The following is a 17,537-nucleotide window of genomic DNA, read 5'->3' as shown; positions in this document are numbered from 1 at the left end:
GACCACGTTAAGTGGCGCTGCAGTTTTGTCTGCAATATTGAGCGTATTATATTCAAATATAAGTTACGTGCATAGGATTTCGTTTATTTTCGACATTTTAATTTGATTGCATATTATAGTGTGTGTTTAGTTATTGTGACTTTTTAATTTTCTTGTACGGTGGCTTTTGATATTTCAGGTGTCGCATTTCAGTGACCATTGAGTCTATTATATTCACATATAAGTTACGTACATAAAACAATGCCACGTTTTCGTCGACGAGGAGGAAATATTGGTCGACGAACTCGGAATTCACAATTAGTCCATAACCGTCGGTTAAATAGATCAGCAGAAGATCAATTGACGGACAATAAAAATTTTAGAAACCAGGCTGCAATCAGACGTGCTAATGAACGTCAAGACCAACGCAACGAACGCCTTCGACCTAATGCATTGAGCCATAGACTGGCCTGTAAACGAGTCACCAACACATTGAGAACACGTGAAACAACAGCGTTTGCAAGTGTATCGCGTATTGACACGTGCATCATTTCTTCGCCTAGAGTTTGAATATTAGTCGGACATCGACTATTCGTCACATTCACAAATTGTAATCGGTGCTACTAACAAACAATGACAACACTTTCATGCACTCAAATACAAAGGTGAATTGGCCGGTTTCTGCCTCGCGTCTGGAAAAGTTGTATTGCCATAATTGAATTCGCCACCAGAAACATTGAAAACACTATTGGCTGGAGCTACATCTCAATCTAAGTTGTTTTTAGGTAAAATTCGTAAATTCAATTCGTGATTTCAAATGACATCATTTGGAACAACAAAAATCGTTGAGAATGAGGATGGTTGCAATTTTCAACCACTTTTTAAGATTCAGGGCCTTATACCGATTGAAAATTTCTGCAAATCTACTTCATGGGTGATGAGGAGCAGCAAATAAACACACGCTGCCAGTACAACCATATCGAGTGAGAAATTGTGGGCATTTTAGAACCGTTTTTACGGAATCACAACCAGTTGGTCCAGTTGTTCAATGCTGTTTCAAACCGACTGGAAAACGAGAACTATACGTCAGCAAAGCAAACAAATTACCATCTGGGCAGCAAGCAGGCCGATATAATGCACCGACCATTAAAGGAGTTGAAGTTGTTATAGTTGGCGACGCATTTGAACGCCGAGATATACGAATCCAACGCAAAGATAATACAGTTCATACGACTGAAGACAGTCACAGCTCTTACGACGCTTTGCAATATTTTGGAAAGGAGAAGATGGATATCATTTAAATATCAAACAAAGAAATCCAGCAACAGTACAACCTACACGTCATTACCTAATGTTTAATTTTTATGCATGATTAATATCTTTTACTCTTAATTATATTTTTACTTTGCAGGTGTAGAAACCACCAAGAAAGAGAGAACTATGAACTTCTACGCATATCGGTTGACGATCCATGGCAATGAAGACAATAATATTCTCCGATGCCACCAGCTGTTTCAACAACATATCGTTGATATGTATGCGAAAACTGAAAGCGAGCGATTACGATACATCAGGTATAATCAAGCGAAACTTCGAGCTGAGGAATATGTTCATTTGCATGATGGTGTTGTTGGTTACGTAGTTGTAATAACTAATATCAACGACACCGGTTCTTCATATATTCTTCCATCATCATATATTGGTAGCCCGTATCATATAGAAGAATATATTCAAGACACCATGACTTTTGTGCATGCGTACGGACGACCAGATTTGTTCATTGCATTTATGTGTAATGCAAAATGGGATGAAATTAAAATTGCGTTTTTGCCAGGTCAAACTGCAATAGATTGGCACGATATCACTGCATGTGTCTTCAGAAAAATGTTAAAATCATTGATGAACTTGACTATACATTCCACTGTATTTGCCAAAACACGTTGCTGGCTGTATTCAGTTGAATGGAAAAAAAAACGAGGTTTGCCACATGCGCATATTTTGATTTGGTTGGTCGACAAAACTAAGTCTGAAGAAATTGATAAAATTATCTCAGCAGAAATCCCGGATCGGAATATCGACCAAGAATTGTATGAGACTGTTACCACTAACAGGATCCATGGTCCATGCGGTGATATAAACACGCCGGCGACGTGCATGGGCAATGGAAAATGTACGAAACTTTTTCCAAAAGATTGTATAAATGATACAATCACAAATATCGATGGTTATCCACTGTATTGTCGTAGAGACACTGACCATGGTGGTCAATCACATCAATTACGCATTTCAAACAGTAGAATAGTTGACATTGACAATCACTGGGTGGTTCCGTATTCACCATTTCTGTGTAAAATCTGCAAAGCACACATAAACATTGAGCTCAGCAGTTCGGTGAAGTCCATAAAACATATTGGCAAATATGTCCATAAGGGCATTGATATAGCTGTATTTACAGTTCACAATGTTAACGAAAACAATAAAATAACACCGTGTCAAATGGGCCGACACATCAGCAGCTCCGGCCGGAGTGACCGAGAGGTTCTAGGCGATGCAGTCTGGAACCGTGCTATCGCTACGGTCACAGGTTCGAATCCTGCCTCGGACATGGATGTGTGTGATGTCCTTAGGTAAGTTAGGTTTAAGTAGTTCTAAGTTCTAGGGGACTGATGACCACAGCAGTTAAGTCCCATAGTGCTCAGAGTCATTTGAACAATTTGAACATAAGCAGTAATGAAGCAGTTTGGCGTATTTTGGGTTTTCCGATACGCGAAAGAGACCCAGCTGTTATACATTTGACCATGCATCTTGAAAATGGACAGCGAGTTTATCTCACGGAAGAGACTGCTCTACAACGTGCATCAATTGTCCCAAAAACCACATTAACTGAGTTTTTCGAACTATCCAACCGACCAGGTACTCCGGGTCAGTTCGCAAAGACATTAATGTATACTGGTGTGCCACGACGTTTCACATGGAACAGTCAAAAAAGTGGGAACCACGAAAGCGAGGTGATCCCGTTGAAGGATATCATGGAATATTTATGGGAAATGCATTAGGCCGATTATACACATTAAATCCAAAGCAACGCGAATGTTTCTTCTTGCGTTTATTGTTGGTTAACGTTCCTGGACCGACTCCTTCCGATACTTGCGAACAGTCTATGACATTTTGTACGACGCATATCATTATGCGTGTCGTGAATTATTTTTTTTTTTTTTTTTGATGCACCAGGTGGCACTGGAAAAACGTTTCTCATCTCACTAACACTTGCACGCATTCGATCAGAAAATCATATTGCGTTAGCAATTGCTTCATCAGGTATTGCAGCCACTTTGCTTGATGACGGACGGACTGCACATTCAGCACTCAAGTTGCCGTTGAACATTCACACAAGTGTGCAGTGTGCAACATAAAACAGTTCGGTATGGCTAAAGTTTTGAAAAAATGCAAAAGTATTATCTGCGCACTTGAAGCTCTCGATAGAATGATGAAAGATCTAAATAATAACACCAGGCCTTACGGTGGTGCCTTACTGCTGCTGTCCGGTGATTTTAGACAGACTTTGCCGATCATTCCACACGCTACAGATGCGGATGAACTTAACGCTTGTGTTAAACAATCTTATCTATGGCGAAATGTCAGTACATTACGTCTTAACACAAACATACGTGTTCATCTGCAAAACGATCCATTGGCACTATCATTCTCCGAGCAGTTGTTCATCATTGAAAATGAAACAATACCATTGCATGAGACAGAGAATGCATCAAATTGCCAGACAATTTCTGCAACATGGTGAATACGAAAGATGCTTACATTGAAAGCATATTTCCTGATTTACAAGCTAATTATATTAATCATGCGTGGTTTCGTGTATGAGCTATTTTAGCCGCAAAAGATATCGATGTTGACGCTGTTAACTTCAAAATACAACAGTCATTGCCAGGGAATGATCAAATCGATCGAGAGTGTTACCGATCCTGACGAAGCAACCAACTATCCAGTTGAATTTTTGAATTCGCTGGATTTACCAGGAATGCCACCACATAACTTGTGATTAAAAATTGACTCACCTATCATTTTGCTTCCGAATTTAAATGCACCTAAGCTATGCAACGGTACAAGATTAGACATAAAAAAAATTGTGGGCAATGTTCTTGAAGCTACAATTTTGAACGGAAAATTTGAAGGTGTAGTTGTTCTCCTGCCACGAATCGCAATGATCCCTCCAGACTCACACATTCCATTCAGACGTCTGCCATTTCCAATCGGCTTGCCATTTGCCATGGCTATTAATAAGTCACAAGGTCAAACATTGTCGATTTGAGGATTGGATCAAGAAAATCCGGTCTTTTCACATGGTCAATTATATGTGGCGTGTTCTCGCGTCGGAAAACGTCAAGTTCATTCATTTATACTCCTCAGGAATTAACTAAAAATATTGTTCATCAACTCACATTAAGATAAAATTAAATGGTTCAAACGGTTCTGAGCGCTATGGGACTTAAGTTCTGAGGTCATCAGTCGCCTAGAAGTTAGAACTAATTAAACCTAACTAACCTAAGGACATTACACACATCCATGCCCGAGGCAGGATTCGAACCTGCGACCTGTTTAATATCCTAATCGCTTGAAATATCATGCAGGACGACCTCTGTCGGGTCCGCTGGTATATATATATATATATATATATATATATATATATATATATATATATATACTCTTGGCTAAAAAACAACATATTTTTCCGCTCACTACACTATTGACGGTTTCTGGTAAATGCAACCCAAAAGAAGCTTTGTTACTTGGCTGTAAATGTTTCTTGAACCTTACATCGAAAGAGGGGTCGGTGTCATCGATATAACGTTAAAACATATATTACTATCGATCCTATGTACCCCAAAGCCATCAAGTTGCACTATGGTTTTTAAATCCTACTTACCAGCAGTGTTCACTTGTGTAGCTGTGTAGTGCCACCGTTTCTATAGGGGCACTCGTATACATGTTAGGCGCCAGGGAAGGGCGGACGCAGCAGTACTCACCCGTCCAAACTCCGTGAGCCCCGGCCTGCGGCGCCTACCGGCGGTTGGGGTGGGCGCTGGCGCGGCGGCGGTAGCCGGAGGATCCGGGCCGGCGGCGTCCGCCACAGAACAGTCTGCCCTACCGGAAAGCACACGCTCTTAGAGCAGGCCAGCCTCACCAGCTGAACGGCGCCTGCGCCGTCACTGACATTTACACATTACCCAACAAACAACCAAAAAAGAAATACACTACTGGCCATTAAAATTGCTACACCAAGATGATGACGTGCTACAGACGCGAAATTTAACCGACTGCAAGAAGATACTGTGATATGCAAATGATTAGCTTTTCAGAGCATTCACACAAGGTTTCAGCATGTGGCGACACCTGCAACGTGCTGACATGATGAAAGGCATCTTATCCGCATGGCTGTAACGGTTTGTACAGCCACGTCTCGATCCCTGAGTCAATAGATGGGGACGTTTCCAAGACAACAAACCTCTGCACAAACAGTTCGACGACGTTTGCAGCAGCATGGACAATCTGCTCGGAGACCATGGCTGCATCACAGACAGGATCGCCTGCGATGGTGGACTCAAAGACGAACCTGGGTGCACGAATGGCAAAACGTCATTTTTTTCCTCTGAATCCAGGTTCTGTTTACAGCATCATGATGGTCACATACGTGTTTGGCGACATCGCGGTCAACGCACATTGGAAGCGTGTACTCGTCATTTCCATACTGGCGTATCACCCGGCGTGATGGTATGGGGTGCCATTCGTTACACGTCTCGGTCACCTCTTGTTCGCACTGACGGCACTTTGAACAGTGGACGCTACATTTCAGATGTGTTACGACCCGTGGCTCTACCCTTCATTCGAACCCTACGAAACCCTACGTTTCAGCAGGATAATGCAAGACCGCATGTTGCAGGTCCTGTACGGGCCTTACTGGATAGAGAAAATGTTCGACTGCTGCCCCGGCTAGCACATTCTCCAGATCTCACACCAATTGAAAACGTCTGGTCAATGGTGGCCGAGCAACTAGCTCGTCACAATACGCCAGTCACCTCTCTTGACATACTGTGGTATCGGGTTGGAGCTGCATGGGCAGCTGTACCTGTACACGCCATCCAGGCTCTGTTTGACTCAATGTCCAATCGTATCAAGACCGTTATTACGCCCAGAGGTGGTTTTCTGTGTATTGATTTCTCAGGATCTATGCACCCAAATTGCGTGAAAATGTTATCACAAGTCAGTTCTAGTATAATATTTTTGTCCAAGTAATACCCGTTTATCATTTGCATTTCTTCTTGGTGTAGCAATTTTAATGGCCAGTAGTGTAATCGCGCATCCAGAACGTGAGGAGGAAACCAAATAAAATTTTATTTGTTGAGAGGACATATGATGCTTTGTTAGTGATTACAAATTTTAGTAGAACCTGGAAGTGTGACTCCACGTATCAGTATGAAGCTGTACCCCCTCTGGCCTGGATATATGCACTGACTCGATTGGGAAGGATGTCGATATCGCTCTAGCCTCTCCTGAGGAAAGTTGGCCCGTAATTGTCGCGGTCGCCGATGTCATTGATAGTGGCACTCGGACGGAACTAACGTCTGAGGTGATCACCGACATGTTCTATTTCGGATAGATCTGGGGATGTTTCTGGCTACGGGAGTATCTCAGCATCACACAGACAACTCACAGAGAAACGTGCCATGTGTGGACTACCATTCTCACTTGCTGTTGAAAAATTTTAAATTAGTTCAATTTAGAACCGAATTGCATTTTACGAGATACGTTCGTCAGTTATGAATTGTTCTGGTGGGTAATACTCTTGCATTAGACATAACAATATTTACATAGGTAATGAGATAGCACTGTGATTTATTTCAGCTCCCAACAGCGGCATGCCGGAGCTAGGCTTAGCTCAGCTAACCGATGTCGCACAGGTATGCTAAAGTGATAGCGCCAGAAATAAACATTGATTTATGTACTTGGGGAACAATGGTTGTCTATTCAGTTAATATTCAGTAAAACAGTAACTGGTTTGAAATACTTTCTGATGATATTTACTTCAGTGGCTGAGTAAGTGTCTTGCGTTGGAAATCTAAGTATTACAATTGCGTATAAATTTTATACAAGTATTGAGTAACGTGGTATATACATCTATATCTACATCTACATCATACTCCGCAAGCCACCGAATGGTGTGTGGTGGAGGGTTCTTTCGGTACCACTATCTGATCTGTCCAACCCTACACCACTCGCGAATAGTGCGCGGGAAGAATGATTGTGGTAAGGCTCTGTATTGGATCTAATTCCTCGTATTTTCTCCTCGTGGTCAATAGGCGAGATGTATGTGGGGAGCAAGTAATATGTTTTCTCACTGCTCCTGAAAAGTACTTTCCCGAAAATTCAATAGTAAATATCTCCCCAATGCACTAAGCCTCTCTTGTAGCACCTGGCAGTGGAGTTTGTTAGCATCTGCGTAACGCTCTCACGCCAGGTAAACGACCCCGTGACTAAACGCAAAGCTCTTAGTTCGATATTCTCTATCTCCTCTAGTTCTACCTAATAGGGAACCCAGACACATGAGCAATACTCAAGAATCGGGCCAAGAAGCGCGTTATAAGCTACTTCTTTCATGGAAAAGTTACATTTCCTTAAGATTCTTCCGACGAATCTTTGTCTGGTGTCAGCTTTTCCCACTATCTGTTTTACATTGTCATTCCACTTAAGGTCGCTTTGCATAGTTACGCCTAGATATTTTACGGCAACGCTGTCTCCACCTGTTTGACATCAGTAGTATAGCCGTACAGTAGTGTACGTCTTTTCTTATGTAAGCACACGATGTTACATTTCTTTATCTCCAGGGGCAGCTGCCAGAGTTTGCACGATTAATTCTCTGCAGGTAGTTCTGCAAATTCATGCTGTCTTCTGCCGCTGCTACACTCCTGGAAATTGAAATAAGAACACCGTGAACTCATTGTCCCAGGAAGGGGAAACTTTATTGACACATTCCTGGGGTCAGATACATCACATGATCACACTGACAGAACCACAGGCACATAGACACAGGCAACAGAGCATGCACAATGTCGGCATTAGTACAGTGTATATCCACCTTTCGCAGCAATTCAGGCTGCTATTCTCCCATGGAGACGATCGTAGAGATGCTGGATGTAGTCCTGTGGAACGGCTTGCCATGTCATTTCCACCTGGCGCCTCAGTTGGACCAGCGTTCGTGCTGGACGTGCAGACCGCGTGAGACGACGCTTCATCCAGTCCCAAACATGCTCAATGGGGGACAGATCCGGAGATCTTGCTGGCCAGGGTAGTTGACTTACACCTTCTAGAGCACGTTGGGTGGCACGGGGTAAATGCGGACGTGCATTGTCCTGTTGGAACAGCAAGTTCCCTTTCCGGTCTAGGAATGGTAGAACGATGGGTTCGATGACGGTTTGGATGTACCGTGCACTATTCAGTATCCACTCGACGATCACCAGAGGTGTACGGCCAGTGTAGGAGATCGCTCCCCACACTATGATGCCGGGTGTTGGCCCTGTGTGCCTCGGTCGTATGCAGTCCTGATTGTGGCGCTCACCTGCATGGCGCCAAACACGCAAACGACCATCATTGGCACCAAGGCAGAAGCTACTCTCATCGCTGAAGCCGACACGTTTCCATTCGTCCCTCCATTCACGCCTGTCGCGACACCACTGGAGGCGGGCTGCACGATGTTGGGGCGTGAGCGGAAGACGGCCTAACGGTGTGCGGGACCGTAGCCCAGCTTGATGGAGACGGTTGCGAATGGTCCTCGCCGATACCCCAGGAGGAACAGTGTCCCTAATTTGCTGGGAAGTGGCGGTGCGGTCCCCTACGGCACTGCGTAGGATCCTACGGTCTTGGCGTGCATCCGTGCGTCGCTGCGGTCCGGTCCCAGGTCGACGGGCACGTGCACCTTCCGCCGACCACTGGCGACAACATCGATGTACTGTGGAGACCTCACGCCCCACGTGTTGAACAATTCGGCGGTACGTCCATCCAGCCTCCCGCATGCCCACTATACGCCCTCGCTTAAAGTGCGTCAACTGCACATACGGTTCACGTCCACGCTGTCGCGGCATGCTACCAGTGTTAAAGACTGCGATGGAGCTCCGTATGCCACTGCAAACTGGCTGACACTGACGGCGGCGGTGCGCAAATGCTGCGCAGCTAGCGCCATTCGACGGCCAACACCGCGGTTCCTGGTGTATTCGTTGTGCCGTGCGTGTGATCATTGCTTGTAATAGCCCTCTCGCAGTGTCCGGAGCAAGAATGGTGGGTCTGACACACCGGTGTCAATGTGTTCTTTTTTCCATTTCCAGGAGTGTATTTTGGTGTAGACAGCTACATCTCCAGCAAATAGCATTAAAGAGCTCCCGACGCTTTCTACTAGACAATTTATACACACATAAAAAAGTTTTGCACCGCCTCAGTTTCGAGAGTTCCGCAACCTGTACAAATAACTGGAATATAGATCAACATAAACGTCATTTCCACCCTTTTTATTTCTCATGAAAACCACACATTGCATGTAGTACCAACATACAGCGAAACCTTTACAGGCGGTGGTCCAGATTGCTGTACACACCGGTCCCTCTAATACCCAGTAGCACGTCCTGTTATATTCATACATGCCTATATTCGTCGTTGCTTACTATCCGCAAGTTCATCAAGGCACTGTTGGTCCAGATTGTCCCACTCCTCAATGGCCATATTGCGTAGATCCCTCAGAGTGGTTGGTGGGTCACGTCGTCCATAAAATGCCCCTTTCAATCTATCCAAGGCACGTTCGACTCGGTTCATGTCTGGAGGATATGCTGTCCACTCTAGTCAAGCGATGTCGTTATCCCGAAGGAAGTCAAGATATGCACTATGGTGGCGGGAATTGTTGTCCATGAAGACGAATTCCTCGACAACATGCAACCGATATGGTTGCACTGTCGGTCGGTGGATGGCAATCACGTATCGTACAGCCGTTACGGCGCCTTCCGTGACCTCTAGCGGCGTACGTCGTCCCCACATAATGCCACGCCAAAATAGTAGGGAACCTCCACCTTGCTGCAATCGCTGGACAGTATGTCTAAAGCGTTCAGCCTGACCGGGTTTTCTTCAAACAAGTCTCCGATGGTTGTCTGATTGGAGGCATAAGCGACACTCATCGGTGAAGACAACGTGATGCCAATACTGAGCGGTTAGTTCGACCCGTCTGTACAGCGCTGCATAGTATCGTGGTTGCAAAGATGGACTTCGCCGTGGACGTCGGGGGTGACGTTGAGCATAATGCAGCTTGTTTCGCACAGTCTGAGTCGTAAAATGACGTCCTGTGGCTGCACGAAAAGCATTATTCAACATGGCGCCGTTGCCGTCAGGGTTCCTCCGAGCGGCCTAAGCGAGGTATGTCATCTACAGTTTCTGTGTCTCTGTATCTCCTCCATATCCGAACAAGATCGCTTTGATTCACTGCGAGACGCTGGACACTTCCCTTGTTAAGAGCCCTTCCTGGTACAAAGTAACAATGCGGACACGATCGTTCCGCGATATTTACCATCTAGGCAAGGTTGAACTACAGACAACACGAGCCGTGTGCCTCCTTCCTGGTGAAATGACTAGTACTGACCGGCTGTTGGACTCCCCTCCGTCAAAAAGGCGCTGCTCATGCATGGTTGTTTGTATCTTTGGGGTGGTTTAGTGACATCTCTGAACAGTCAAAGGGCCTGTGTCTATGATGTAATATCCAAGTCAATGTCTATATTCAGGAACTAAGAGGAACCAGGATGATGCAAACCTTTGTTCATATATTATAAACAGCAACGGTCCTATCACACTTCTTTGTGGTTATAAAGATTGCATGTAATGTTCGCAATAATGAACGTACTCACTCTACATACAGATGGCTGATACGCAGTACAATATAGTTGAAGTTTACATATAGCTACTAGCTAGAATAAAGTCGCTTCACGCTCACTGGCTTGTGGATTGGACAAAGATATTCCTTATTATACGACTGCCTGGTTTTTTGATGAAACAGGATTGTCGACGTGTTCATTAAAAGTAATTCCGCGGAAGTGGATGCTGTTTTCTCAATCCCAGACTTATACTTTCACTGACAGGTCAAGAAGTCCTTTCATTCGTTACAGGAGAGCCATAGTCTTGTCGCACAGAAATAGGAGATTACATGTAATAGCGATGCAGTTAATGAAAAAAAAACCGCCTGAATCTGTAATCAGTTACGGGCTCCAGCTTTCGAGAAAATGTTTTCATATGCTTGGTTTTCCGAGAATATATTGCCAGATAGCGGGGTATTTAGAAAGATTGACAACGTTGCTTTTCCTTAGGATTTTCACACTAAAATTGTGACTGTTTATTTGTTTTTTGTAAGATTAAACCTTATCAATTCCATGAAAAGTGACATACTTCATTCCCTGTGATTCGTGACCTTTTTTTATTCTTTATTGCTGACTCTCTTCCTGAAACAATCACTGCTGTGCTTTTCGATGTAACTGTTGGGTGCTAGTGGTGGATTGCATCTCGCTGGGACTGAGATGCATCTGGTGGCAGAGACACCCCACTGTGACCTCGGGTTACAGTAGTGTTTGAAGCGACTCGAACAGATCTTTAATTACAGATGTATGGCTTTCGTGTAGGAGCGATTTTAAAACGGGAATACGAAAGAAATGATTTATGTTTAGTTTTGAAACGTATATTTAATGTCAAAAATCTCATTTTACCTAAATTTCTTGCTTTATCAGTGTTCCAGTTTTTTCTAGTTATTCCACTGTGACGTATAGTGTTATGTGTCTAATCTCCACGACTGTTCCTCCTCCTGATTTTGTCCTATTTATGTGGCCCGCAAACCTTTAGATAAGCTAGAATAAGTGAAAAACAGTATCAGGAGACAAATTGATGTGTGCAAGTTAAATTTTAAAAGCATTATTGAGCTCTTCCAACCGCTCCCAAGACATATGAAGCTACGGTTAGCGTTGTCCATTAAGTTAGATTCGGCCGCAAGTGCTGTAATATAGAACATAGTGGTCTGTTTTAACAAATACAATTAGATAATTATCATATGAATGTTGTGATAGCCTAGAGGGCTCGTTGGTGTGAAACAACCGGAAAATAAACTACGAGCAAAATGTTCGAACCGAAAGGTACTGCATAGAAAGTCCGTCCACACTAAACTAGACCAACCTGTTCTTGTTACTTTGATTCCTCTCTGTCTTACGCTTTTTGGGAATCAAAAAACTCTTGCACCAGAAACTTTAGCTTTTATTCACAAAGCAATACCGGGAGTTAAATTGTAATCGTAACGAGCGGACGGCACATTCTTCTCTTTGGTTTTTATAGAATTACTTGTTCTTATTGTCGGCCCTTCTTGTCTTGTTTCATATTCTGGTGACACTGCTTCACCTTACAGATAATCGGAATCGGAAACCGAACTTCCATTTCAATTGTGCAATGGTTACTTTACTTCACGAATTTTTGATGATATTTTTCGGCCGTTGTGTAACATATCCTTGCTCAGGTTAATTATATGTTATTCTCTGCATATGAAATTTGTTTGTGGATATTTGCATTTTATCAGCAAGGTAATTTTGCCCTTTAATTTGCGTTATTATGCACCCAAAGAAAACAGTCATAAGGTAAACTGTTTCCAAGTACATAGTAATGAAATACAAGTTATTCATTTGTAATGTTGACTGTGTATGGGGTTGGTAGATCATATAGTCGGTTAGAGTGAATGATTTATTTTTTGTTTGTTTTTTTGTTTCGTTCGCAGTTCGCTTAAGAAAGGACTAAAATGCCTACCCCAGATGTTGAAGAGAAGAGCTACGCGTTCAATTTCCCATGCTCTTTATTTATGACGTTATAGTTGCAGTCAACGCATTAAGATACTTGTATTATTCCTACCTGCGATTTAATCCTTATCATAGTTACAGAAACGCTAGTAAAACGCTTTGACCTATGCTACATACTTCTGCCCCCAGTTAATGCAGTGGCAAAGAGGAATGAAGGATGATTGGGTTTAGCGTACCATCGACATCGTTGTAATCAGAGACGGAGCACAAGTTCGGATTGTAAAAAGGGTGGGGAAGGAAATTGGCCGTGCACTTTCAAAGGAACAATAGCAGAATTTGCATAGAGCGATTTAGGGAAATCACGGAAAACCTAAATCTAAATGGCCGGTCGTGGCTTCGAACTGCCTTGCTCTCGAGTGCATGTCCTCTATGCTAACCAATGCACCACCTCGCTAGGTAATGCGGTGGCTGCCAGTGACGCCATATCTACGTAGGGTGAGCTTCGCCGGTGCCATCCAGGTAAATGGTTCAAATGGCTCTGAGCACTATGGGACTCAACTGCTGTGGTCATTAGTCCCCTAGAACTTAGAACTACTTAAACCTAACTAACCTAAGGACATCACACACATCCATGCCCGAAGCAGGATTCGAACCTGCGACCGTAGCAGTCGCACGGTTCCGGACTGCGCGCCTAGAACCGCGAGACCACCGCGGCCGGCATCCAGGTAAAGGAACACATTACATGAGCAAACACTTCTTCCGGTCGTCTAACGGAGAAATGGAAACACTGTATAAGTGTTAAGAAAGTTTAAGATTGAATTTTTTATTGCCTTGATCAAGTGTAGGTACACAGGGCTATTAGTTTTGGCTGGGTTAAACTGTTATCATCAGATCTGCAAGGTCACAAAAAATGAAAATACTACACTATTGTAACTGTATATGTAAATTAAAGGTTTTACAGCTTTTTTGAGGCACCCTCAGCGTACAGGTTATGAAATCACGCTGTGTGATAAACTGCACTTTTTTTGTACCATCGTAACAGTCTTTGGATCTAGATTAATCTTAACTTTACGTACGTTATTGCAGTAAATATATAAATTACAATATATGCCGAAGAAAATACTAACTCATTATGAAAAGAAAATAACACATTAAGAAATACAACTGTGCCTTCAAAGCAACACAGTCATATAGCTGTGGCCAATCAAGAAATGACGTATGTGTCTGAATTGATTGATATCTGGCAAGATACCTGCTGGGATAATAGAGTAATACAGAGGAGTACCACCAGATGGCAGTCTCATTAATTAATAATGACTGGTATTGTACTATTTTCCAATTTAAATGATGCACACTATATACACTTATATACTGTTACATGAACACATATCCTGTTAAAAAGATGGAGTATATTTATTATTATTCATGAGACTGCTGCTATCTCGTGGTACTCCCCCGTGTTACTCTATTAGGCCAATTAGTACCAAACAATATGGAGCCGGCAGTCAACTCAGACTGGTTTGCTGCATCTGAAACTCTCTCTGTTGCTATGAGGACACAATTATATTTTTTAATGTCGTACTCTCTTTTCATAACAAGGTAATCTTAAGCATATATTGGAATTTATATATTTACTGTAATGATTTATGTATAGGTAATTTTTATTTCAAACTCACAGTCCGTTACGACGCCACGGAAAGAGACGTGCGGTTTGTGGCAGTAAAATGTAAATTCCTTAATTTGCGATTTTAGCTACAACAGCGTACTATTTTGTAATTTCTCTAACTTTGCAGATCTGAAGGTGGCAGTTTAGATCTGCTGAAACGAGGTATCCAGTGTACCTACATGGGATCAAGGCATTAAAAACCTTATAGCTGAAACTATTTTTACATTTAGTTCATGATTGCTCTCCAGCTGACAACTTCAGATATTTGTATTATACAGGGTGTTACAAAAAGGTACGGCCAATCTTTCACGAAACATTCCTGACACACAAAGAAAGAAAATATGTTATGTGGACATGTGTCCGGAAACGCTCGCCTTCCATGTTAGAGATCATTTTATTACAACTCTTCAAATCAGATTAATCATGGAACGGAAACACACAGCAACAGAACGTACCAGCGTGACTTCAAACATATTATTACATGAAATGTTCAAAATATCCTCCGTTAGCGAGGATACATGCATCCACCCTCAGTCGCATGGAATTCCTGATGCGCTGATGCAGCCCTGGAGAATGGCGTATTGTATTACAGCCGTCCACAATACGAGCACGAAGAGTCTCTACATTTGGTACCGGGGTTGCGTAGACAAGAGCTTTCAAATGCCCCCATAAATGAAAGTCAAAGGGTTGAGGTCAGGAGAGCGTGGAGGTCATAGAATTGGTCCGCCTCAACCAATCCATCTACCACCGAATCTGTTGTTGAGAAGCGAACGATCACTTCGACTGAAATGTGCAGGAGCTCCATCACGCATGAACCACATGTTGTGTCGTACTTGTAAAGGCACATGTTCTAGCAGCACAGGTAGAGTATCCCGTATGAAATCATGATAACGTGCTCCATTGAGCGTTGGTGGACGAAACTGAAATGAGCTCTAACGGAAATTAAGCGTTTCCGGACACATGTCCACATAACACTTTTCTTTATTTGTGTGTGTGGAATGTTTCCTGAAAGTTTGGCCATACCTTTTTGTAACACCCTGTATAACCCGTTTGGCAACTAAGTGGCCATCGATTTTCTTACAGTTGAGGGTCAGATTAGTTCTGGTTAATTCAGTCGATATTTTCTTGTCATTTAGATGAAATATTCTGAATATTTCTCGCTTAACAGATGACGTAGAGGTAGAAAATGTGTATTTATGAAAGAAAGATGCTCGATTCTGCAAAAAACTACAGCTTAATTCACTATTTACGTTGTGAATCCTCCGTCTTCCTACAGTTGTATGTTAACTAAGCGGTAGCGTGTTCTTTTAATAGACAATAAAGCTGTGCAGTTCAGTATAATGATAAGGCAAGGGATCCCACGAATTCTGTCACCGACTGCACGTAATTTATTTGTCTCCACAAAACTGATGAAGGATTCTGGTACCACGGGAAGATGTTGATCCTATAATCACTGCAAAAAGGTAATAAGACAAAGGATAAATTAGATGATTAAGAAAATGCTAGATGCCACACTAGGAAACTGTCCGGTTATAAGAGCCGATAAGAATGTTTTTGTTTTAAGATCTATTAGTACTCTACTGCGTTTTATGTATGATAATAAAAGTGCAGAAACACAGCAGAACGTTTTAAGTCGTAAAACTGTAGTGGACAAAACCATTTCTTACACATTTTAATTGTTCTACAGATGAATGAATGAAATAATTAATTAATACAACAAAAAATTAATTAGGACATCCGTTTCTTATACAAGTCCATTCTGTTGCGAAGTTTACTGTAGAGTTGCCTGCGCTGTTGAGGAAGAAGTGGCTTTTAATAACGTTTTCATGGCAGACACTGTTTTGTCTTTTCACTTCACAAACTTTTATACTGTGTTTGAGATCGGAACTATCTCCATCCATTATAGCAGACTTTCGAAAGAGGAGTTGCCACTGAAATTGTCCCGACGAATATCACCATCAGCGGCATTCCGATCATTCTAAAGTGGCCAAGCGAATTTCTGTTGATGCCTTTGTGAAATGGGTACGGAGGAACAACCACGGATAAGCCAGTGCCAGGCAGAAGTTATGATCGGTGGACCGCCGAACACTACGTAGGTTGGTTGTAAGAAATGGCGCGAAATCAGCGGAGGGTAAAACCTGGTGACTTCCAAGTGCTACTACAAGTTCAGTTAGCACAACGACTGTGACTGTAGAGTTAGAAAGAGTAGGACACAGGAAAGAAGCACACAAGCCACAGATTCCTGCAGTCAACGCTAACTGACGCTGGAGGTCGTGTGAAGAACGACGTTGCTGGACCATGGATGGCTGGAGAGGAGTGACTTGCAGTGAAGAATCACTTTATAGACAGTGGCAGTTCGACGGAAGCGTCTCGGTTTGGCGACCTCCTGGGGAACCATATCTGCCTTCACACACAGTGGCAGCAGAGAAGAGATGGTGTTACTGTATGGAGGTAATTTTCGTGGTTACCGTTTGGTCCCCTTATTGTGCTTATGAAGCCGCTAAATGTGTAGAGATATGAACATACTTACAGCATTGCGTACTGCATAGGCCGCGTGAGGTTAGCCTAGCGGTCTAAGGCGCTGCAGTCGTGGACTCTGCGGCTGGTCCCGGCGGAGGTTCGAGTCCTCCCTCAGGCGTGTTTGTCCTTAGAATAATTTAGGTTAAGTAGTGTGTAAGTTTAGTGACTGATGACCCATAACATTTATTTAACACACATTTGAACATTTTTTTCGTACTGCATACAGTGGAGGAACAGTTCATAGACCATGGACATATGTATCAGCATGCAACCTGTCATAAAACAGCATCTCTGATGATGCGAATTGTTTGCTGAAATTAACATTACAGACTGGCCAGCACAGAGACCCGACCTGAGCCCGATGAGGCACCTTTCGGTGAAGTGGAACGTCGACTTCGTCGAGAATACAATTCCAACAACATTACCAACTCTGGTTTCACGCCTTATTAAGTATGGAGTGATACTCCTAGGCAGATATTCAAATGCTGATTGAAAGTATCTCAATC

At 43.0% G+C, this 17,537-nt stretch overlaps 1 protein-coding gene across 1 annotated transcript in view; it reads right to left on the bottom strand.

The window, feature by feature from the left end:
• The window catches only part of LOC126355434 (dipeptidase 1-like), a 612,970-nt gene that overhangs the window by 114,826 nt on the left and 480,607 nt on the right, over window positions 1-17,537 (bottom strand). Inside the window, exon 8 of the mRNA XM_050005743.1 lies at window positions 5,022-5,139. Coding sequence (XP_049861700.1) covers window positions 5,022-5,139 — 118 coding nt within the window. The remainder of the gene's footprint in view (window positions 1-5,021; window positions 5,140-17,537) is intronic.

Source organism: Schistocerca gregaria, chromosome 3 (assembly GCF_023897955.1).
Source record: "Schistocerca gregaria isolate iqSchGreg1 chromosome 3, iqSchGreg1.2, whole genome shotgun sequence".
NCBI classification, from domain to species: Eukaryota; Metazoa; Arthropoda; class Insecta; order Orthoptera; family Acrididae; genus Schistocerca; species Schistocerca gregaria.
The sequence above is the reverse complement of the archived record's forward strand: the minus strand, read 5'-3'. Positions and strand labels throughout refer to the sequence as shown.